Source organism: Bufo gargarizans, chromosome 3 (assembly GCF_014858855.1).
Source record: "Bufo gargarizans isolate SCDJY-AF-19 chromosome 3, ASM1485885v1, whole genome shotgun sequence".
Lineage (NCBI taxonomy): Eukaryota > Metazoa > Chordata > Amphibia > Anura > Bufonidae > Bufo > Bufo gargarizans.
Genome location: NC_058082.1, coordinates 80,551,080 through 80,576,987, shown reverse-complemented (window position 1 = coordinate 80,576,987; position 25,908 = coordinate 80,551,080). Strand labels below are relative to the sequence as shown.

Below are 25,908 nucleotides of genomic sequence, written 5' to 3'. Positions count from 1 at the left end.
TCCACATGGGAGCCACAGGTTACATGCTTGACGGCCGTCAGAAGGTTCACCGAGTGGGCAATAAAAGTTATTTACCTTCCCTGCCCGTGTTTGCTATACAATGTGTCTGTGGTCAGATGTATCTTGGCACCGACACTGTGTGCCAGGGATAAATTCACTTGCCGCTGAATGTGGCCATATAGCTCTGGGATGCCCTTCTGGGAAAAATATTTCCTTCCGGGAACCTTCCATTGCGGTGTGCCAATGGCCACAAATTTCCTAAAGCCCTCCAAGTCCACCAGTTTATATGGCAGTAGTTGGCGGGCTAGCAGTTCTGACAAGCCAGTGGTCAGCCGTTGTGCAAGAGGGTTATCCGGCCTCATCAACTTTTTATGCTCAAACATTTGAGCCACGGAAGCCTGCCTTCTGCCAGATGAACTCGACGATGGCACAGTGGAAGGTGGAGTGGAGGACAAATGGGAGGAGAGAGGAGAAGGAGAAGAGTCAGGACGTGGAGCGCCGGGTGTGTGGCTTTGTGGGTTCTGACGGCGTTGCTCTTACTGGGCTCGGCGATGGGAGGCCAAGTGCCTCCCTAGGTGACTTATGCAGTCCTCCCTAGGTGACTACAGGCTGCAGATGGCAACACTATTGTAAAAAAAAAAAAAAAACACACATGTGCCAGCGTCCTGGGAGCGCCAGAAGTGACCGTGAATGATGGATGGCTCGCTCCAGATACATTTGCAGTCTCCTTTTTGCCTACTGTGTCCTGCGAGCTCTGCCTGCTTCTCCTCCTTCTCTTCACTCTCTGCTGCTCCGTCTCTCCCTCTGAACTCCCCTCCTCTTCCTCTCTTGTGGGCACCCACGTGACATCCATCGACACGTCATCATCGTCACCTTCACCACCACTGACATTTGAGATCTCGGAGTAGGCAGCAACAGCGGGGACCTCCCTCCTTGGGCTGATCTGAGAACTCTCATTAAACCGCTGCGTGTCGGCCGTTGCTACCTACTTAGATGGGAAAATAATTCCTCTGACTCGAGTGGAGGGGCTATGGTGGTAGTGGTGTATTTGGGGGTGCACACAGCAGAGAGTGAGGAGGGTGCAGATACAGAGGATGAGGAGGGTGCAGAAGCGGAAGGCTGAGTGAGCCACTCAACCAACTCTGGTGCGCCCTTTGAAGTAATTGCTCGCTTCTTCTCCAACTTCCCATTTAGGCTCCGGCCTGGTGCACCTGCCCGACCCCTACCACCCCTGAGGAACGGCCTGTTAAAGCAGGTATAACGCAGGCCTCAATCAATATTTGGTGGAAGCAGGTATATAGAACCCCTTAATCAGTATTTTGTGGAAGCAGGTATATCACAGGCCTCAATCAATATTTGGTGGAAACAGGTATATCGAACCCCTTAATCAGTATTTTGTCGAAGCAGGTATATCACAGCCCTCAATCAGCATTTTGTGGAAGCAGGTATATAAAACCCCTTAATTTGTATTTTGAGGAAGTAGGTATATCTAAGCCCTCAATCAGTATTTTGTGGAAGCAGATATATCAAACCCCTTAATCAGTATTTTGTGGAAGCAGGCATATCGCAGGCCTCAATCAGCATTTTGTGGAAGCAAGTATATCAAACCCCTTTATCAGTATTTTGTGGAAGCAGATATATCGCAGGCCTCAATTAATAATTAGTGGAAGCAGGTATATCAAACCCCTTAATCAGTATTTTATGGAAGTAGGTATATCAAACCCCTTAATCAGTATTTTGTGGAAGCAGGTATATAGCAGGCCTCAATCAATATTTGGTGGAAACAGGTATATAGAACCCCTTAATCAGTATTTTGTGGAAGCAGGTATATCGCAGGCCTCAATCAGCATTTTGTGGAAGCAAGTATATCAAACCCCTTTATCAGTATTTTGTGGAAGCAGATATATCGCAGGCCTCAATTAATAATTAGTGGAAGCAGGTATATCAAACCCCTTAATCAGTATTTTATGGAAGTAGGTATATCAAACCCCTTAATCAGTATTTTGTGGAAGCAGGTATATAGCAGGCCTCAATCAATATTTGGTGGAAACAGGTATATAGAACCCCTTAATCAGTATTTTGTGGAAGCAGTTATATCGCAGGCCTCAATCAATATTTGGTGGAAGCTGGTGTATCAAACCCCTTAATCAGTATTTTGTGGAAGCAGGGATATAGCACCCCTCAATCAATATTTGGTGGAAGTCCCACTTTGGGACTTGAACTTTTGGGGGTCTAATCCCTTTACAATGCATTCCAATACTTCTGTATCGGAATGCATTGGCTGTATGAGTAATACAGCTTCCGGCCTGTGAGATCCAGGGGGCTGGATCTCACAGGCTCGTCACCGGAAGGCAGTGCGATGCCTTCCTTAGGCATCGCGCTGCTTTCCATGCCATCGGGTCCCCCCTACAGCCGCATGGGGACCCGATGGCACCGCCGCCAGCCGCCACAACCGCAGGTCTGAATTGACCTGCGGTTTGCGGTGATCGCCGACACGGGGGGGTCATGGGACCCCCCCGTGCATTTAGTCAAGGTGCCTGCTCAATGATTTGAGCAGGCACCTTGTTCCGATCACCGCCCGCCGGGCGGCGGTGATCGGAAATACACATGACGTACCGGTACGTCATGTGTCCTTAAGTACCAGGACAACATGCCGTACCGGTACGTCATGTGTCCTGAAGAGGTTAAGATCCTGTATACAGAGAGGGTGGGCCCTTGGAATCATTTCCTCTGGTGGGTCCAAGGGAATTCAGTCCAATGCTGTGTCCTGGTAAAAATAGTTGTCAGTAACTGACAGCATATCACCAAATACAGATGTAGCAGATATAGATGTTTTTTAGCTCATTGTGGCTGCCCGTTTGTGCTAAATGTTCAAAAACATTAGTTCCTTTAAGACTAGAGTATACAGTCCTGATCAAAAGTTTAAGACAACTTGAAAAATGGCAAAAAATCATATTTAGCATGGCTGGATCTTAACAAAGTTCCAAGTAGAGCTTCAACATGCAACAAGAAGAAATGGGAGTGAGACAAAACATTTTTTGAGCATTCAATTTAATGAAAACAACGAATAAACTGAAACAGGCTGTTTTTCAGCTGATCAAAAGTTTAGGACCACACCTAAAAAAAAAAACTAAACCCCTAAAACATAATACCAACTTCCAAACATGAACTCAGTAATGAGTAGCTCCACCATTATTGTTTATCACTTCCAAAATTAGTTTTGGCATGCTTGATGCAAGCGTTTCCATGAGGTGAGTGGGAACATTTCTCCAAGTGGTAAAGACGGCCGCACGAAGGCCATCTACTGTCTGGAACTGTTGTCCATTTTTGTAAACTTCCCTTGCCATCTATCCCCAAAGGTTCTCAATTTGATTTAGACCAGGGGAACACGCAGGATGGGCCAAAAGAGTAATGTTATTCTCCTGGAAGAAGTCCCTTGTCCTGTTGAAAAACCCAGTCGTTACCACACAGACGAGGGCCCTCAGTCATGAGGAATGCTCTCTGCAACATCTGGACATAGCCAGCGGCCGTTTGACGCCCCTGCACTTCCTGAAGCTCCATTGTTCCACTGAAGGAAAAAGCACCCCAGACCATTATGGCGCCCCCTCCACTGTGGCGCGTAGAAAACATCTCAGGTGGGATCTGCTTGTCATGCCAGTAACAGTTGGAAACCATGAGGACCATCAAGGTTAAATTTTTTCTCATCAGAGAATAAAACTTTCTTCCACCTTTGAATGTCCCATGTTTGGTGCTCTCTTGCAAAGTCCAAACAAGCAGTTCTGTGGCATTCAAAAAGAAGAGGTCTTTGAAGGCGTTTTTTGTTTTTGAAGCCCTTCAGCCTCAGATGCCGTCTGATGGTTATGGGGCTGCAGTCAGCACCAGTAAGGGCCTTAATTTGGGTCGAGGATCGTCCAGTGTCTTGACAGACAGCCAATTGGATCCTCCGGCTCAGTGCTGATGAATTTTCTTTGGGTCTTCCACTTGACTTTTTTGTTCCATAACCCTCAGGATCATTTAAGAAATTCCAAATGACTGTCTTACTGCGTCCCACCTCAGCAGCGATGGCGCACTGTGAGAGACCCTGCTTATGCAGTTCAACAACCCGACCACATTCAAAAATGGAGAGTTTCTGTTGCCTTTGCCATCACAACGTGTGACTACCTGACAGAAAATGACAATGAATCCACATCTTTGCACAGATTTGGCCTTTTAAAAGGCATGTGGTCCTAAAATTTGGATCAGCTGAAAAACAGCCTGTTTCAGTTTAATCGTTATTTTCAATTAATTGAATGCTCAAAATTTTTTTTTGTCTCACTCTTATTACTTCTTGTTGCATGTTGAAGCTCTACAGACGTGGACAAAATTGTTGGTACCCTTTGGTCAATGAAAGAAAAAGTCACAATGGTCACAGAAATAACTTTAATCTGACAAAAGTAATAATAAATTAAAATTCTATAAATGTTAACCAATGAAAGTCAGACATTGTTTTTCAACCATGCTTCAACAGAATTATGTAAAAAAATAAACTCATGAAACAGGCATGGACAAAAATGATGGTACCCCTAGAAAACACAGAACATAATGTGACCAAAGGGACATGTTAATTCAAGGTGTGTCCACTAATTAGCATCACAGGTGTCTACAACCTTGTAATCAGCCATTGGGCCTATATATATGGCTCCAGGTAATCACTGTGTTGTTTGGTGATATGGTGTGTACCACACTCGACATGGACCAGAGGAAGCAAAGGAAAGAGCTGTCTCAAGAGATCAGAAAGAAAATTATAGACAAGCATGTTAAAGGTAAAGGCTATAAGACCATCTCCAAGCAACTAGATGTTCCTGTGAGTACAGTTGCACATATTATTCATAAGTTTAAGATCCATGGGACTGTAGCCAACCTCCCTGGACGTGGCCGCAGGAGGAAAATTGATGACAAATCTAAGAGACGGATAATCCGAATGGTAACAAAAGAGCCTAGAAAGACTTCTAAAGAGATTCAAGGTGAACTTCATGCTCAAGGAACATCAGTGTCAGATCGCACCATCCGTCGTTGTTTGAGCCAAAGTGGACTACATGGGAGACGACCAAGGAGGACACCATTGTTGAAAACGAATCATAAAAAAGCAAGACTGGAATATGCCAAACTACATGTTGACAAGCCACAAAGCTTCTGGGAGAATGTCCTGTGGACAGATGAGACAAAAATCGAAGTTTTTGCCAAGGCACATCAGCTGTATGTTCACAGACGAAAAAATGAAGCATATCAAGAAAAGAACACTGTCCCTACTGTGAAACATGGAGGAGGCTCTGTTATGTTCTGGGGCTGCTTTGCTGCGTCTGGCACAGGGTGTCTTGAATCTGTGCAGGGTACAATGAAATCTCAAGACTATCAAGGAATTCTAGAGAGAAATGTACTAGCCAGTGTCAGAAAGCTTGGTCTCAGTCGCAGGTCATGGGTCTTGCAACAGGACAATGACCCAAAACACACCGCTAAAAACACCCAAGAATGGCTAAGAGGAAAAAATTGGACTATTCTAAAGTGGCCTTCTATGAGCCCTGACCTCAATCCTATTGAGCATCTTTGGAAGGAGCTGAAACATGCAGTCTGGAAAAGGCACCCTTCAAACCGGACACAACTGGAGCAGTTTGCTCATGAGGAGTGGGCCAAAATACCTGCTGAGAGGTGCAGATGTCTCATTGACAGTTACAGGAAGCGTTTGATTGCAGTGATTGCCTCAAAAGGTTGCGCAACAAAATATTAAGTTAGGGGTACCATCATTTTTGTCCATGCCTGTTTCATGAGTTTATTTTTTTACATAATTCTGTTGAAGCATGGTTGAAAAACAATGTCTGACTTTCATTGGTTAACATTTATAGAATTTTAATTTATTATTACTTTTGTCAGATTAAAGTTATTTCTGTGACCATTGTGACTTTTTCTTTCATTGACCAAAGGGTACCAACAATTTTGTCCACGTCTGTACTTGGAACCTTGTTAGGATCCAACAATGTAAAATATTATTTTTTGCAATTTTTCAAGTGGTCTTAAACTTTTGATCAGGGCTGTATCTAGTAACCCTATTATATAAGCCATGGGCAGAAGTGTCTGTGCTACAACATAAGAAGCTTGTAATGTTGCAGCAAGGTTACAACCTTTACAGTTACTTCCCAAATTGTTTAGACATAGTTAAAATTGAATTTTAGAAATATGTTAGAGCATATCCAGTCTAATCACTGCAGGGGCCTATCATTTATACTACCCAAAAGCATGCTGAGCAGATAAACATGCCTGACAGCAATATTCAGCTTTCTGCTAGATTTTACTACAAGTCAATATTGAACAACACTAAAGGTTGCTCAGAATATTCAAGACCAAGTTTCTGATACCCTAAATGTATAATTTAAGTGTATTAGAAATATAAAGTTTCAGTGGGAATTATAGAAGCTGGCTTGAAAAAGTTACATTAGCCTACAGATAAGATTTGTAGAGTGTTAAGCCTGCACACTGTGCATGTGAATAATACCCATCGGTGTAATGGCATCAAGTGTTTCGGTGTAACTTTAGTGGACTTACAGTACTGCAATGCAAAGCCAAAATCCTAAAAATACAGATACAGTCCTGATCAAAAGTTTAAGACCACTTGAAAAATGGCAAAAAATTATATTTTACATTGTTGGATCTTAACAAGGTTCTAAGTAGAGCTTCAACATGCAACAAGAAGAAATGAGAGTGAGACAAAACATTTTTTGAGCATTCAATTAATTGAAAATAACGATTAAACTGAAACAGGCTGTTTTTCAGCTGTTTAATATTTTAGGACCACATGCCTTTAAAAGGCCAAATCTGTGCAAAGATGTGAATTCATTGTCATTTTCTGTCAGGTAGTCACACGTTGTGATGGCAAAGGCAAAAAAACTCTCCCTTTTTGAATGTGGTCGGGTTGTTGAACTGCATAAGCAGGGTCTCTCACAGCGTGCCATCGCTGCTGAGGTGGGACGCAGTAAGACAGTCATTTGGAATTTCTTAAATGATCCTGAGGGTTATGGAACAAAAAAGTCAAGTGGAAGACCCAAAAAAACTTCATCAGCACTGAGCCGGAGACCGAAGGGCATCAAAAACAAAAAACGCCTTCAAAGACCTCGTCTCCTTGAATGCCACAGAACTGCTCATTTGGACTTGAGAGAGCACCAAACATGGGACATTCATAGGTGGAAGAAAGTTTTATTCTCTGATGAGAAAAAATTTAACCTTGATGGTCCTGATGGTTTCCAACGTTACTGGCATGACAAGCAGATCCCACCTAAGATGTTTTCTACGCGCCACAGTGGAGGGGGCGCAATAATGGTCTGGGGTGCTTTTTCCTTCAGTGGAACAATGGAGCTTCAGGAAGTGCAGGGGCGTCAAATGGCCGCTGGCTATGTCCAGATGTTGCAGAGAGCATTCCTCATGACTGAGGGCCCTCGTCTGTGTGGTAACGACTGGGTTTTTCAACAGGACAACGCTACAGTACACAATGCTCGCAGGACAAGGGACTTCTTCCAGGAGAATAACATCACTCTTTTGGCCCATCCTGCATGTTCCCCTGATATAAATCCAATTGAGAACCTTTGGGGATGGATGGCAAGGGAAGTTTACAAAAATGGACAACAGTTCCAGACAGTAGATGGCCTTCGTGTGGCCGTCTTCACCACTTGGAGAAATGTTCCCACTCACCTCATGGAAACGCTTGCATGAAGCATGCCAAAACTAATTTTGGAAGTGATAAACAATAACCGCGGAGCTACTCTTTACTGAGTTCATGTTTGGAAGTTGGATTTCTGTTTTAGGGGTTTAGTTTTTTTTTGGAGGTGTGGTCCTAAACGTTTGATCAGCTGAAAAACAGCCTGTTTCAGTTTATTCGTTGTTTTCATTAAATTGAATGCTCAAAAAATGTTTGGTCTCACTCCCATTTCTTCTTGTTGCATGTTGAAGCTCTACTTGGAACCTTGTTAAGATCCAGCCATGCTAAATATGATTTTTTGCAATTTTTCAAGTGGTCTTAAACTTTTGATCAGGACTGTACATTATCTAAGTCACTGGACAGTAAGACAATCCACACATGTATGACTTAAAAGCAAAATGGCCTCAATCAAATCAAGATTATGATTAAGCAAAAGTTTATGGCTAAAGCTGTGCATACACACAGCTAACTCTCCCAATCCTCCCATACATGAGCATGCTCAGCTTGGCCAATCATGCATACGTAATCCAATCATGCATACGTAATGAATGGAGAGAGAAGAATGTTCCTGCTATCTCCTAAGAACAAAAGGTTTGGGCAGTTGAATCCAGCATGACCAATCCTTTTTTTCCCATACCCAAAGATGGTCAGCCATATCCACCAAAATTTGGTGGGTTCAGCTAACATAGATCTAAATGTTATGTCTGTGGCCCTTGGATGACGCTCTACTCCCTGTGCCATGCGGCCTTCTGGTTGCTTGCATTTCCTGCAAACTGCTGCCTACATGATCCTGCCAAGTGTTCCCTTAGGGCATTCCATATCCTTTCCAAACCAATAGCTCTGGGTCCCTTTGAGCTTAAAGAATTCTCTCCAGACAGAGGGTGCCTGAGCTTTAGGTTCCCTGGTGACCAGCAAAGGTGTTTGGAAGTTTAGTGCTTCTGTAATTCTCCTGCGTTTATCTTTTGTTAGTGTGTTATGCGAAACATCCGAAGTCGATTCGCATAAAACTTTGTTTCAATACTGTACAGTATTAGAATGTATTTGTTCCGATGAGCCGAATTTATTACTATGCGAAGTCTCACGGGACATCGGATAATAACTTCATAAATTGATTTCTACTGTAAAAAAACATTTCCCAAACTCGGGTTCGGTTCCATCAGAGCCAATACATTCTAATACTGTATGGAGCGTAGTATTGAAACAAAGTTTTTTGCGAATCGACTTCGGATGTTTCAGCCGAAGTCGAATCACTCATCCCTGTTCCTGTTATTCTCCAATCTTGTACCCAGCCTGCCTGTGTATTCCTGCACTTCCAGTTTCAGTTCTGTTCATGTTAAGTTAACCCTTGTCCGTGCCATGTCCTTGCTCCTGCCAAGTACCCAGCCTGCCCTGCTTGTGTCTCCACCATTACACTGACCACCAGTGTAATTTGTGTCCATCTCTGCTACCAGTGTGCCATCTGGATCTAAAAAAACTGAATATTTATCCAAGGAACTGTTCAGACTACTCATGTGGTGTTCCTGCTGTTTTGGTGTGTTTCCTGTATTCTGAGCTTCTGGTGCTTGCACCTGTGTGCCTAACCCAGCTGCCAACCACACTAGGCCTACCTCAAGAGTTAGAGGTCTGGTTGCTCCCCTGCAGCGAAGTCAAGATCTCTGTACAGGGGTTAAAGGGTAAATACCAGGGTAGCGCTGGAATAATTCCTATAGGGATAGCCTAAATGCAAAATCGTTAGTTGGCACAGGGAGTACACATTCAGTGATCCAGTACACGAATGTGTTTGGCCAACGTAAGCTTTTTGCTCCTCCTTCTGAGTGTAAATGTTACAATGGCGGTTAGTGGTGCAAGAAGATTTCACCTTTTTGTGGGAAATAACAATATAATAGCTTTTTGTTATATTATGAGTTTTCTGTTATGTGGTGCTAGTATACATATATTTATTGTTGCTACTTATGCTGCTGTTTTAGATTTCTTATACTGGGTAGGGGCCCCATCTATTTTGCTATGTGTGCCCTATGAATTATAGTTCATTCCTTTCTTAATTACTACATTTCCTTTTGTCCTGAAAATGTTTTGTGACAAGAGGATCATCATTAAGCAGCGTGCACATAATTGCTATTTATTTCTTTTGTTTTTGCTCTGTTCTAGGAGCAAACTGCAAAAATAATGCCAGTGCCAGATTCAGCACATAGCTGACTTGAACAGAACCCAATGATTATAATAGGTTAATTTCAGTTTCCTTATGGAGTTTGGAACTCAAGCCAGGAAAAGTTCCTGCATGCAGAACATTTTTCTCTGGTGTTTTAAATGGAACCTGTGATGGGGGCCCCGAAGAGAGCTTGAGACGCAGATGTGAACTTACCCTTACACTTATCATGGATTGTTGTTTTGTCTATTCTTAATCACAAGAACTACCGTATGTTTCGCCCTATAAGATGCACTTAGGTTTTAGAGGAGGAAAATAAGAAAAAAATATTTTTCATACCTCAGCTCATAGCCCCAACCAGACCCCCAATGTTAATCAGACTCAGCTCAAAACCCCAGTGTTATTCAGACCTCACCTCAGAGCCAGTCAGATGCCCAATGTTAATCAGAACTCAGCTCAGACCCCCAATGTTCAAAACACCCCCACTGTTCATAAGACCCCTAATCAGACATCAGATTAGACCCCTGATGTACATAGGACCCCCAATCAGATCTCAGATAACAGCCCCAATGTAAATATAACCCCCAAGGAAACCTCAGATCAGACCCCCAATGTGAATGACCCCCCCCCACCCCCACCCCCAAGCAGACCTCAAATCAGAGGGGGATCAATGGAGCTGATTTCCTGATGGATATTTTCAATTTTCTCATTCAAGTAGGTGACCAGGTCTTCAGCACAGAGGTCTGTACTAGGTATCTGCACTTTTGGACTGAGGAGGGAGTGAAAAGTGCCAAAGAGTTTTTTTTTAGGAATATTGGATAGTAGGAAATCAGGGTTGGGAAGTAGGTCTGTTTTGCCGCATGATCCAGTGTTGTGGCTGTAATGGTATGCTGATGCTGACTAGTGAAGGACGGCATAGGCAATATTTGAATTTGCGATATTTCGTTAACTTTTGGCTGAATATTCGCCATAAATTTGCAAATTCGAGAATTCGTGATCTCCTGTCATTGTTTACTTGATTGCGAAAATCGGCAATGTAATATATTCGCAATAATTACGCGATAAATTCGCGATTAGAATATTCAACACTATTTGCGAATATGAATATATAGCACTATATTCTAAATATTTGCAAATTCTCGAAGTGGCGATATTCGTAATAAAAATTTGCGATTAGAATATTCGTGCTCAACCCTAATGCTGACATGTGGGAATATTACAGCCATATGAGGCTACTTTCACACTTGCGGCAGGACGGATCCATCCTTCCACTTTTTCGCCATGCCGCAGGACCGCCGCTCCGTCCCCATTGACTATAATGGGGATGGGGCGGAGCTCCGGCACAGCACGGCAGTTCGCAGTGAGAGGCCGCCGGACTAAATAGTCAGACATGCAGGACTTTTAGTCCGCCGGCCTTTCACCGTGCGCTGCTGTGCTGCGACGGAGCACCGCCCCTGTCCCCATTATAGTCAATGGGGACGGAGCAGCGGTCCGGCGGCATGGCGAAAAAGCGGAAGGACGGATCCGACAGGGTGAACAGCCTGTCGAATCGGTCCTGCCGCAACTGTCAAAGTAGCCTGAAACTGGCCTTGTGCAGTATGCCAATCCACATCATTGTACTACCTGTAATAGAAGCTCAAAGTCAGCCGGTAATGTTTCAAAAGTTTAGTGGATCCTTCAATTTACCTATCATTTAAGAAACGTTTGATGTTGTAATGACAAGTTAGAAGTCATGATCGGAAGGGGTATAGGTGCCTTCCAGAAATTAATTAGCAACTTTTCATTTGTCTTATTTTTTATTTTTCAGAGGATCTTAAAAAAGGTTCCATAACAAATGGTGCAAAGTCTAATCTTCCGAAGCCTTGCCTATCTGGCCTCCGTCCCCCTGGCTACTCCCGCTTGCCTGCAGCTAAGCTTGCAGCTTTTGGATTTGTCCGGAGCTCCAGTGTCTCATCACTGTCCAGTAATCAGTCTAATGAAAGTGTCCAGAGTGATCACAACAGGACGACTAACAGTAAGTTCACAATCTTCTGCTATGTGAAACATTTCTTGTTCTAGTGTGCGCAGGCCAACTCCATGATCAAGCCAAGACGGTCATTAAATATAGTCCTGTTTGGCAAGACTCTGCACATAGCAGAAGCGCTTACTTTACCAAATTAGAAATATAATTCTGTAATTGGTGTACATGATCGCAGTTGAACTGGTGAGCTGATGGTTCACTCCTGACAAAGTACTAAGCGGCACTAAGCTCTGGCTGCAGCAGTGCATGTGACCCTGTCCACCTGGAAATTTACAGGACGGGGACTGGAAGAGTGGAAACGGAGGGGTGGTCAACAGGTGAGTGTGATTTTTTTTCAAAAGGTAGAGCACACTGCTATTGATCTCTGCTGCAGTTCTTTTTATTTATTGGTTCAGGACAATACAATACAGGCAAATGGTGAACGTTTGCGATCCTAGGGCTTTCATCAGACTATCAGACTGTCCTTTATCCACACCACAAATATGCGTATTTACCAGGGGCGGATTGGCATAGACCTTACAGGGAAATTCCTTGGTGGGCTGGTGCCCCGAAAGCCGCCTAAGCCCTACTCTCTGCTGCTCGCTGGGTACATAATGAGCTCTAGGTGGTAATTAACGCTGTAAGAATCAGGTAATCATGTACCCGGCCAATGTCCGCACATGCCCTTCTGAATTCAACTATGGCCCACGTCTTACTTCTAATCCTCCCTGCTCTATATCTTAATCAGAGACAACTGGAAAAGGACAGAAAATGGCAGCTATTGATGGCCACCACAGAGGAATAGCTTTTGGGGTAATATATTGTGCTGCATTGTGGTATATGGATCTGATAGGACAGTATTTTTGCTATGGTATTGCGGACCTCATTACCCAGCCTTCTGTCAACTTGGACCTGCCTACAACATGGGGCCACTTTTAAGTTTTTTTTCAGGGCGACTTTAAGTTCCCAGTCCACCCCTGGCATTTACTATTAGCTGCTGTAATCTTTGTGCATGTTTCTGTGCCTCTGTCTCTCACTGCAGCTCACTCCTCTTCCCCTACAGCCTCCATAGACTTTTATATAATCTGACCCTGCAGTAAGCTGAAAGTCCGTCTTAGTCTCTCAGGGCAAATTTAGCAAAAATGTCAGAGTGAATGTTAGTTCTTGGGAGAGAGGGAGAAGTAGTGGATACGTGGAAAAAGAGGCATTTTTTCCCTCATAAGATGTTTTACAGAATTTACTGGTTTCACCTAATCTATCAATTTATGCAAAGAACGTTGAAAGGTTAGAAACCATTTAAAAGTTATTGATAGAAATAAAAAGAGGAAATTTACCATAAAAATATTAAGATGCATGGCTGCTGGTTTTGAGCTTGCAGATAGGATTTTCACCTATGTTTGCTACGTTGTCACACAGACTTCCTTTACAGGTTTATCTTTTTGCCTCTTTATCCTTAGTTCACTTTTTATTTAATTGCCTGCAGGCCTGGCACATCAGAGGCGTCAATGTGGTTTGGAATATTGAATGTAAAGCTCTTTATACTCTGACGGTGCTGCTGTGGATTGCTTCCCCCTGTCTCCTCTGGACTCGTTTTGCTGCGTCGATCTCCGAAGTAATGCATGCAAACTCTCATCCGAGAAATCATTGTGCATTAGAAAGTCATTCTCTTAACTTCCAATCAGATCTTACAATATAGTCTCTTTAGCACTTCCAAGACCCTGCAGGAGCTGAAGGATTAAGCCCATCCTGACTCTGTAAAGTATTTCTGTCTAGATAATAAGAAAAGAGAAATGCTAAGGAAATGTTTCCTCGTCTCCCATCTCAGGGCAGCCGTCTTTGTTTCCAGGTATTACTCTGCTGTTATACAAGTGGAACCTACATTTTTTTATAGGATTTATGATCTGGATGTGGAACATGTACACAACCGTTCCATATGTCTTCTGTCTGTGTCACCTGTCGGCGGTCTCCTTATTCCTAGTAGTTATGCCAGGTTTCACAACAAATTAGATGTTTCCACGCAATGTCTGACATATAGATTTCAGGACCCCGAGCGTTAGCATTTTATTTGTTGCTTTATATTGTGTGGAGCAGTTTGAGGCACAATTAAGATAATGGATTTTGGAGCAAAAACCATATCAACTAATCAGAAGGAAAATGCCATTACTTTATGACTGATGCAGCGCCGATGTCGCCCTATGGCCCTCTTTGCTGCACATTGACACTCTTGTTCACCTGACTGTGCAGAGATTGGAGCTTTGCTGCAACTGCCCTGCACAGTGGGAGGCCGTAGGACTGCTGTGCAGGTAAAGACTGTAAAGGGGCCTCAGCAGGAATCCATGCTGCTGTCCCTCCTTTCTCAGGTTTGAGACCCCCACCAATCATAAAACCCTAGTGATATTTCATCATTTTATGAAAAACTCTCCCTACTCTCTCCCTACACTATCCCTGCACTGTCCCTGCACTCTCCCTATCCAATATTCCACAATTAAAAGCTTTTAGCAACACTGTCTCTATCTCTTGCCACATCTCTCCCTATGCTCAGCTCACAGTGAAATAGAGGAAACCACGTGGGATGAGGCTTTTAAAGGGCTATAAACTTTGGATCTAATCCACTTTGGATGCTTTGACTCGCTCAACACTAATTATCAATGTCAGATATACACCATGATCCAAAGTATTGTACCCAGGCATTGACTAGACAACCAGCATACTAGAGGACACAAGACAGTCCAAGTTCTGACTGTAAAATAACATGGCCTCAATGGTTCAGCCCTCGAAGCTGTCTATCATTTTTCTCACAATTAAAAGGGTTCCCCAATTTAGGACATTTATGGTACATCAATAGGGCATGTCATAAATAGGTTTGATAGGTGCGGGTCCACTCCAATCTCAAGAACAATTATAAGCTGTATTCTGTCTCACTTTTCATTTTTGATTTACTGTGTGTTTTACGATAGGATGATGTCATCATGATGTGATTTCTTGTGACAACTGGCACAATTATATTTGTTGGCAGCATTTTATAGTGATTTAGAATCCACGATAGTTTTTGTCTTTTGTCACGTTTTATATTGATAAATGGTTTATACAATAGAGTTAGTCTTTACTTTTAGGCTGTGTTTCATTGTGATTATGTCATAGTAGTGGTTGCACTTATTCTAAGGATGTGTTCTCTTTTGATGATTTCACAGTAGTCTGTGCACACATTTATATGCTGCATTCTATTGTAATGGTTTTATAGTGTCACAAAGGCGTTATAAGTCTTTTTAAGCTTTATTCTGCTTCGTTGTTGGTGTCATAGTAGATCGAGTTCTTTCTTCCTAAGCTGTCACAATATCCTGTACAGCTATATCTGTTTAGGTGTGTTCTCCTGTAAGAAAGAATTCTACTGCATATTGATGGTCACAAAACTCTTTGGGGGAGATTTATCATGAGAGAATTTTTATGTTAGCTTTGCAGGAGTCTGCGGTGCTGTAGTGTGAGACAAATCTATCAAATGTCTCACCATGTCTGACAAATTTGGTGCATCTTTAAATCTTACACTTGCGATTCTACTCCACTTTCTACACCACTCTTTACTGGAGATTGCAATATTTTTTGTGTCCATCCAGTAAAGAAAGACTTTATTTATTGCAACCAATGGGCATGGTTATTGTCTCAGCTCTGTGCCTGCCCTGCCAACTACCCATTATCAAGGGCACCTCATCTACCACCAAGCAGGAGCCTGAGTACCAGGGAGTGCCCCGAGGGAAGAAGTAGTGCGCCCTCCAGTCACTGCGCACCAGAAAAGAGAGAATGCCACCTTTAACGGTGACTACTACTACCACCCTCAGGACCACATTCACCAGTCCCATCCTCTATACTCTATTTTGTGATTTTTGAAGTCAGAATTTTGGAGTGCAGGGTTTGATAAATTCTTCCCTTTGTCTTTGTGTCTAGGCTGTGCTCTATTGTCATGATTTCATAATGGTCTGTATTTTCATTTACAAGGTATCTTCTGCTTTGAAGATGTCACAATAGAAGTCATTCATCTACTTTACTGTTTTATTGTTTATTGCTGCAATAGTGTTTTATTATTTATTCCTGGGCGTTAATGATGTTACAGAAGCAAGCGTCTGCATTTATAAGCTTTGTTTGATTGTGTTGTTCAGATGCCATGTATCTAAGTACAGTTAAAAAATCTAAAATTAAATAATAAGTGCCCCAATCTTCTGACCTTTGAGGCACAGAGTATGAAAATTCAAAAGATATAAAAAAGACTAAATAAAAATGTACAAATTAACACACCTAAAAAAAAAAAAAAAAACGTTTCCTGTACAACTCATACTTGTACCGCTAACCACGATCCAATTAGGTAAAATTTGTCTTCATGGAAGACGTGGATGCATGCAAATAGAAAGTCTATTAGGGTAATACTATGTTATTACAAGAAAAAATGACCTAAAATGATTTCAAACTAGGCGTACGGACTGCCAGAGGATGCGCCTAATTTATGATGAGGCAAATTAGGCACATCCTCCAGCAGAATAGATTGGTGTTAAATGTAGGTCTTTGAGTGCAGATCTTCTCTGGCACCAGTAAGGATTATGTGAGCAGGTTGGATGGCTGCAGTTAAGCACTTAGGTTGTATTGGCCTAATAATGTTCTAGGTGATGGGTGTCTTGGCTGTAATCCCTCACCTTGCAGCAGTGTCTTTAATGCTGGTTGTAGCAGTTCACTCTGCTATCTAGCATCTTAAGACTTTACTTCAGACAGATGAATAATTGAGCTCTCTGGAGAATTGGGAACAGGAGCAGGAGCTCTGACTTGTGCTTCCTGTCCTCTCTGTCTCTGGATAGAAACTCCCCCTCCTGGCAGGAAGCAGGAGCAGCCCACTCCTATCAGGAGGGGAGGAACAGGGTGGGTAGCCCCGTTCTTTGCCAATCCAAAATCCTTGCCGGAACAAACGCCAGAAGAATACAATACATAACATTATAATACAAAACTATTTACAATTGTAGTGCCCCCAGGTCTGGTGTACTACATACTGTACATGTCGCCAATTTGAAGTTAGTTCTCTGACAGTTTCTTAGGCTGTCTCTATCAGTCAGTGACGGTGACTATTTTCCTCTTTTGAATTTAATAAACCCTACATACTTGATGTTCTAATCTCTCTGACTTGTTAATTGAATCTGATGAATGCTATCCCTAAGGCAGAGCTCAGTAACATTATTCAAAGTGAATTTAAAGCCAAGCGGTAACATTTGTCATATGTAATACTTTACACATGAAAAATTAATGCTTCCGTTAATTAGAGGAAAGCGTCATACTGAGCATTTATTATAAAAAGTTAACAATAACGATATGTTTATGTCATAACGTCTTATTACATGAGTTAAGGATACACGCACAGTAACTACTTTAAGATTATGGTCGTGGTATAAGAGGGGCAGCAGCTCAGAGAGATAGCATCTTCTATTTGATGTTATGTCACAAATATGTAGCTGTTTTTTAATATTTTAATATCGTCATATAATTAGTTGTTTAATGTTCAAAAACATGGCTGCTTTCTTTTATAAACGGCACCACCCCTACCCTGCCGGGTACATAGCGCTAGGGTGAAACTAGGCTTTAGCGTCACCCCAGGGGAAATTAAGCATTACATTATGCCTATTAAAGTCACTGTGCCCCCTTTTGGCGTCTTGCCGTACCCTATTCGTTTTGCCTGGAGTGTTCCTATAAGAAAACACATGAATGATGACAAATACGAAGGTCTTGAATCGCTCACCTTCATGTGGACTTGTTACCCTGAAGACACTAACCAGCCTGAACCTTTGACATTTTCCTGCTTCGCACCCAAGTATCACAGTGTAGCAGGGCAGCCATAGGAAAGAATAGGACTGAAGTGTGACACATTTGCTGCGACCACAACATGCGACTTGCAAAAAATTCTGCAGTATTGGATTTTTTTCTGATTTGCCTGTTGCAGTCACAGTAAAAGTGCAAGTCATGCTGCGACCACATTCATCCCTATGGCTGCCCTGCTACACTGGGCTCACGACACATGTTGTTCCCAAAATCGCTGCATAGCCATACCCTAAGGGCTCATGCCCACGGCCGTAGTTTTGGATGCAGACCCATTCATCTCAATGGGGCTGCAGAAGATGTGGACAGCACACCCGTGAGCTGTGCGCATCCACAAGTCCATTGCGTGACCCTGCAAAAAAATAAGAAAATGTTATATTCTTGTCGGATTTGCAGATAAGAATAGGACATTTCTGCAGCAGTAAATAAATAAATAAATGGTGGCATGTACTCGGCCGGTATCCGTATTTTGCGGATCTGCGATTTGCGGACCGCAAAACACTTACAGCCGTGTGCATGAGCCCTAAAAGAAAGAATGCTGAATGCAATTAGTTAACATAGCAGCAAGGATATTATTTAGAGGACCATTTAATATGCTTAAAAATTAATCAATGCTAAAGATGGCTTCACTTGCTTGAAAAGTGCCACTGGGACCATCGGCAGAGTACCGTATATAATAATAAGCAAGTGTCACTTCTGCCTCAAAATCCCCACCGGTAAATACATGTCCCCAAACTGTGTTTATGAAATAAATTGTATGGGAATATTTTCCGGTAGCATTTGATTCTCACCAGGAGAAAGGTCAGAGAAGCTTGTATGTACTTTGAAAGTTAAGCCCCAGCTGGGAGCAGGAGCCGCTGCCGAGTATCGTCGGGGGAGCTAACCTCATCAGCGGGACCACTCCGGGTGAGGGATCCTGCTGGAGTGCCATTTATAATTTGCAGCTTCGTGCATGTATCGTGCTTTCTGCCCCAATCGGCTACGACTTATTTTCCATACACTGTTTATTTAAAAGATACATTTTCTTGTGAAAGCGATGGAGGAGGAAACTGTTACCATAATGCACACTGTGACAATGCGTCTTGCAAGCTCACCTTTCCAGGGGTGAAAGGTAGGGGAACAGTCCGGCCATTACGCACAAGGAGGACTCCGGAGACAGAAGTGCCTTTAAACTCACGTCCGGCCAGTTTGATTTCCACAGGTTGCATAAATCAAAATCATAAACACAACACCTAGGCTTGTCCAGGCTCTAACTGAACATGTGGTCCCTCTCTAGGACGTGGCTGAGCCAACCTCACAGTCTGAACAGCAACCTGTGATACTTGCGGTGTCCTGGCCCAGGACCTTCCATGTCTCTCAGAGAGATGCGGCTTCTCCCTCTCCCAAAGCTGAGAACAAGTGCACCGCCAGCCTGGTTATCTAGCAACTCGCCAGGTGCACCTCATCAGGACCCCTGCTTAGGTTTTAAAGGGCTTCTGTCACCCCCCAAAAGTCATATTTTTTTTTTTAGGCTAATTAAAATCCTTATAGTGCAATTTTTCAATATATAGGGCTCTTACCCTTTTCTGTTGGCTAGTTTCTTTAAAAAACTGCACTTTTATAATATGTAAATTACCTCTCTACCAGCAAGTAGGGCGTCTACTTGCTGGTAGCCGCCGCATCCACCCCCTCCTCCTGCTGATTGACAGGGCCAGCGAGCGCTCTCCTCCTCCGGCTGGCCCTGTCTGCAATTCAAATCCCGCGCCTGCACCTCATTCGGCGCAGGCGCTCTGAGAGAAGGACGCTTGCTTTCTTCAGCACTTCCTCGGTTCACCTGCGCCAATGACGTCACCCGAAAGAGAAGACATCATCGGCGCAGGCGCACTGAGGAAGTGCTGAGGAAGCGAGCATCCTTCTCTCAGAGCGCCTGCGCCGAATGCGGTGCAGGCGCGGGATTTGAATTGCAGACAGGGCCAGTCGGAGGAGGAGAGCACTTCCTGGCCCTGTCAATCAGCAGGAGGAGGGGGCGTTATTTTTAAAGGAGGATGCGGCGGCTACCAGCAAGTAACTGCCCTACTTGCTGGTAGAGAGGTAATTTACATTTTATAAAAGTGCTATTTTTAAAGAAACTAGCCAACAGAAAAGGGTAAGAGCCCTATATATAGAAAAATCACAGTATAAGGATTTTAATTAGCCTAAAAAAATATAATTACTTTTGGGGGGGTGACAGAAGCCCTTTAACCCTTTCCTAAATAGCTTTCCTCAGCATATGTTAGGAACCTGGGAGACACATATACACCCTCAATCACGTCACCATGTGAGACACCACAACACTTTAAAGTAATGGAATTTGCGTGTTGCTGATATTTTAAGCTATTGATGTGTTGTTTGCAGTAAGACGGGAAAATGCTGCAGTTATGTCATTATTTCCTGCTTATAAATGTGCCCGTATTACGTCCTTAACTCTCTTAGCCCTTAACAGGTGTGACAAATTCACCATTAAAGTGGAGCTCCGTCTCTGCTAGATACAGCCTAATGCACTACAGACGTCTGAATGGAGCCTAATGCACAGGACTGTATTCGGGATGTGTCAGTTCATGGATCCTAGATGTGGTGCTAATAGAAATCTATGAGTGCTGTATCGTATAGCGCAGAGCATCACATCACATTACGGAGGACTTCTCAGCTAATCAAACCTTCTAGGAGGGATTATTATGTCTCCTGCAGTCAGGCTGGGGGGACTGGCTCTTATTGGAGAGTCACAGTGGATAAATGGAGTCTTATTGCCAAGGAAAATTAGCTCATATCAGCCAAATCAGAGACCGTTCTGTAGACGGCAATGTTTCTGGGTTCTTGCTGCTCATCAGTACAGAGCAGGATGCCGAATGGTGGAAAGAGATGCCTTGGATGCAGCTCAGCAAAGGGTGGTACTGGCTCTTGCTAAAGCTTAGTGGTGGATGGAGTCCCTTCACTGAGGGCTTCGATCCCACCTGAGGTCCATCCAAGGTATCTCATCTGCCAGCCAATAACCTGTTCTGTGCTGAAAAGGGGCAAGAACCCGAATCATTGCTGCCTACAGATAGGTCTTTGGTTTGACTGATATGAGTTAATGTTTATACCTCTTAGCGTTCGAATATATTAGCACACAGGAGGCCTACAGGTCTGGCATGGGGAGCAGCAGGCTCTAGTACAGGTCCATGGATGTTGCCTTATAAGGGCTCATTCAGACAGCCATAGGGTTTTGAAAATTGCTGATTCCGCATTTTGTGGACCGCACATGGCTGGCACTATGATAGAAATGACTATTCTTGTCTGCGATTGCAGACAAGAATAGGACTTGCCCTATTTTTCTTGTGGGGTCGCGGAACAGAACTATGGATGCGGACAGCAAGCGGTGTGCTGTCACCAGCTTTTGCGGCCCCATTGAAATGAATGGGTCTGCACCCGTTCCGCAAGAATTGCGAAACTGATACGGACCCATTCATGCGGTTGTCTGAATGAGCCCTAATGTGCACCAGTCTTGTACTAGCCAACCATAGTACCAGATAGACTCCCGCTGGTTAGATATTCATGGCCAATCCAATGGTTTCTCTCATGTCCGGTAGCATTGGATCACTTTACCACTAATGTGTATCCAGTTTATAAAGACTACGTAACTTTGCTGGACAAGCTGCATTAGATCAGACTTTGAAAAGTCACGGATAATGCTTTTTCTGGTTTAGTGAGTATGTCCGAAAATCTAGTAGTTACATTAAATTTACTTGCAAGCCTGCACGACTTCCTCCAGGACAATAAGACGCATTTCATATATGATCTGGAGTTTTGAGGCGTCCTGATTGTGAGTGCTAGGCTGTACAAAAATGCATTCCTCACGGTATACTTTAGGGAACACTATACGGTGTATTGCTGCCTCTGTCATAAGGTGAATTATACAGCAGTTTATATATAAAACAATCCCAGGAAGAGAACATCTCTGTATGCTATTATCAGTCTATATCTTCTCCTGATTCCTACACTGACACCTCCTCGAGACTCAGACTGTATTTAAGGCATGAGAACTAATGGCCCGTTGTGTTGGTATAGTGCCATAATGTAGTGCCGCTCTATTGTGTCATGCTTACAATGTGTCGGGTAGCAGCGCCGCAGAGCCTTCCTTATTGAGACACTTCTGGACAGTCAGTTAATACATCCGTCATGCAGACATCTAGAAGCCGGAGCAACAAAGGACTGTAAGTCAGAGAGACACGGGAGGGAACCGTTCTAAGAAATGGAACAGAATAAAATCATTCACATCAGGTAAAAGGCGTGAAAAAATCCCCTGAAGTTACGAGAGCAGTGTCCATTAAAGGGAATCTGTCACCGCATACCTGGAACTAAAACCATCAGCGCTTGTCAGCGTATTCTAATGATATTTGTCCCTTCTCGATATGTGCCACCAATCTGGAGAAAAAAAAAAAACGTATATGTTATACAATTTAGCCCATTGGTGCAACGAGGGCGCTGCCGTTGCACCTTGCTGTACCCAGAAGCTCCGCTCATCTTCCTTGCTGACCGTGCCCCATGGCTTTGACAGGATCAGGCAGTGTAGACATACACACACATGACCCTGGAGTGTCGTAGCAGTGCGTTTGCCACACGTGCTGGAGATCGCCCAGGTAGATGGAATCTGTGTATACATCTGACCAGCGATCTCCAGTCACGTACTGCGCATGCGCCGAAAGTGCCGGAGACTTGAGGTCCAGGTCTAAGTATGTCTACGCTGTCAAAGCAGTGGGGGCGCAGCCAGCAAGGAGAATGAGAAGAGTCTGTGGATGCAACAAGGTGCAATGGCAACACCCTTATTGCACCAAGGGGCTAACTTGCGTAATATACTGTAATATGGCTTTTGTCTCCAGATTGGGGGCCCGTATGGAGATGGAACAAATATAATTAGAATATGCTGACAAGCGAAGATGGTTTTAGGGTACTTTCACACTTGCGTTTTTCTTTTCCGACATACAGTTCCGTCCTAGGGGCTCTATACCGGAAAAGAACTGATCAGTTTTATCCCCATGCATTCTGAATGGAGAGCAATCCGACCAGGATATCTTCAGTTCAGTCTTTTTGACTGATCAGGAAAAATATAAAACCACAGCATGCTACGGTTTTATCTCCGGCCAAAAAAACTGAACAGCAGTTCCGGCGACGGAACAGCTTGCCGGATCACTCTGCCGCAAGTGTGAAAGTACCCTTAGTTACAGGTATGTGGTCACAGATTCAGAAATGAATCCTTTCACATGAAGATACTTTGCACAGTCAAATAATATCCAAATTACGCATATTCTTAGTGGATCACACATTGGTTAACACCAAGTAACGCCCTCTCTCGCAAGCACTGATGATGGTTGCAGTCAATGGCTGGCACTGCTGTGGGAAGGGGGCACTATCTGCCCTGTACTGATAATTGGTATATTCATATTTTCTGGTGGGTCAGATTGCCCATTAACCCTACAGGGGAAAGTCCTGATGGGCCAGTCAGGTTATGGCATGAGGCCAGGTGCCCCCCTCAGCTCAGCTTTTTGGAACTGTGTGTCACTGACTGGGGTGGACTGGGTACTGAACGTTGCCCTGAATTTTGTTTTTAAAGTGACCCCAAATTGTAGGTGGGTCCAAATTGAATGACGACCACGATGGCCAACTTAAGTAGGGTGGGCCAGCAATACTGTAGTGCAACAGAACCAAATACCGCAGAATCCGCAGTCCAGCAGAAAATACTGCCGCCCCATCTGCATTTTTCAAGTGTTTCGCCATCCTGAGGAGGGCAATACAGTTGAATGCAGGAGGGCACTTTCCGCCGCCGGCCAGGTGAATAAGTACCTGATGCTCCTAGCAATAATTAACGCTGAGAGCATCAGATCGCTGTGTATTCAGAGCAAATAGTGTCCCTGAAACGTATAGTGCCGTAAACATAGTGTCCTCCAAGAATAATTGTGCTAAGCTGATACAGTGCCAGTGTGCTTCCCAGTGTAACAGTCCTGTAATAAGTGTGATAAGTCTCTGCCAGAGTGCACTGTGTTGCAACAGTGCACCCAATAGTAATAATGCCTCTCATTTTGCACCCAGAAGTAATAATGCCCCATAGTGCCCATAGTAGAAATAACTCCCTCTATAATGTGTGCCAGTACTAACAATTACCCCTTTTAATGTTTGTCAGTAAAATAATCCCTCTTTGCAATGTGTGCCAGTACAAAAATGCTCCCTTATAATGTGTGGCAGTACAAAAATACCCTCTTATGTGTGCCAATACAGAAAATGCTCCCTTATGACATGTACCAGTACAAAATAAAAAACTTTTAGTGCCCCCAGTACAACGAATGTCCCCATAGTGGCCTCCTTATAATGTGTGCCAGTACAAAAATGCTCTTTTTTACAGCGGCAATGTCCCCATAGTGCTTTCTCCAATTACAAAATAATAACCCCCACCCCATTGTGACCGAACACTATGCTGCCAAATAAAAATAATAAATTCCAATACTTACCTCCATTCTTCTAGTCTGTGCCCTGAGCTATATGCAGCCCGGCTTAGGCAGGGCAATAATGATGACACCGGCCTCTGATATTCTACAGGAACTAGGACTAAAGCCTATTAGAGGAAACGGTGGGCCAGGGAGACATCAGTCCCATGCCCTGTCGCAGCATTCAACTGCCCATGGCCCTTCTGCTGCCCCCCTCTTGCCACTACCTGGTCCTGCCTGAGGTGATCGCCTCATTGGTGGTGCACCCCTGCCTGTACACTCAGTAGTATCATTGCTTCCATGATATAATTGCCTGTATATGAATTAAATGGGTTCTCCAGGCTTTTAATATTGATGACCTATCCTCAGGATAGGTCATAAATATCAGATCTGCGGGGGTCCGACACCCCGCACCCCCTCCGATCAGCTGTATGAGGAGAGTGCACATGCCATCTCCCTTCTCTCTTCCTGCTCACTGCTGTATGTCGGACAAGAAGAGAGAAGGGAGGCGGCACTTGCGCACTGCGTGCCGTCTCCTCAAACAGCGGATCGGCGGAGGTGCAGGGTGTCGGACCCCCGCCGATCTGATATTGATGACCTATCCTGAGGACAGGGCATCAATATTAAAAGCCCGGAGAACCACCTTGACAGGTTGTGTTGTAGGGTATAAACAAAGGGAGAATAAAACTTACCATAGAAACAGTTTCTTTGCTGTTTTTGAAAAAAACTGCTCTAAATACTTTTATATATTTACTTACATAGCACTACTATATTCGGCAGCGCCTTACAGACATTAGCATCAGGCTGTCCCCAATGGGGCCCACAATCTGAGGTCCCTATCAGTAGGTCTGTATACACTTAGATGTATTTTACTGCAATACAAAATGTATCTATAGAACTAATGTTCTTATGTAGGGAAACATAACTCACTAAACTCCAGTGATAATTGCCAAGAATGAATATTAATCACTTTCACTTTTTCTATGAATATTTAATCTGTATGTTCAAAATTAATGTGGAAAAAAGCGGTTATTAGTAGTAATCCTTTAATTGTAACCCTTGTTGTCCTGGAAGTAGATTCAGCAAAGTAATACAAGTACAGTATTATGGCAGAAAAAATGTTGATTCAGTGGTTTTCCATTTGATTTACAAAATTATTTCAACTTACCACTCTTACCTACGAAACTTTCCATGGTGCTGCGTCCAGTGTCGGACTGGGGTGCCAAGGGCCCACCAGTAGAAGTGACTCTAGGGGCCCATCCTATAGTTTCATGCAAATATTAACACTTAAGGGGTTTTTCCAAATTGCATCAAAATCCTTTAAAATAATCCTTTATATAGGAATCTGTAGTGTAATAGCGCACATGGCCGCTGCAGCCAATCACTTAGTGCTGTACACCACTGAGGCCAGTGATTAGTTACAGCCGTCAGGTGCGGTACACAGGCCTTTTACCGCGGCAGCCAAAACCTTATGTCCCAGCTGCAGCAAGACAGAGAGAACAGAGTACTGCTGCTGGATCAAATAGTGATCATGATGGTGAGTGTTTTTTATTTTTTTATTTTAACAGCATCCATGTAGTTTGGCCTAAAAAATTTGAACTTAGGCCCCCTTCAGGCTCAGCACTTAGATACCATAACAATACCAAGCTCTGTGTACAGATACAGCAACAGAACTCTGTTACACACATACTTCTACACATGCAGCACTCTTACATACACACAC

General features: G+C 43.5%; 1 protein-coding gene across 1 annotated transcript in view; it reads left to right on the top strand.

Annotated features, from left to right (window-relative positions):
* Positions 1 to 25,908, top strand: part of MTUS2 (microtubule associated scaffold protein 2) — a 457,672-nt gene that overhangs the window by 147,091 nt on the left and 284,673 nt on the right. The window contains exon 6 of the mRNA XM_044286799.1: positions 11,677 to 11,883. Within this exon, the coding sequence (XP_044142734.1) occupies positions 11,677 to 11,883 (207 nt within the window). The remainder of the gene's footprint in view (positions 1 to 11,676; positions 11,884 to 25,908) is intronic.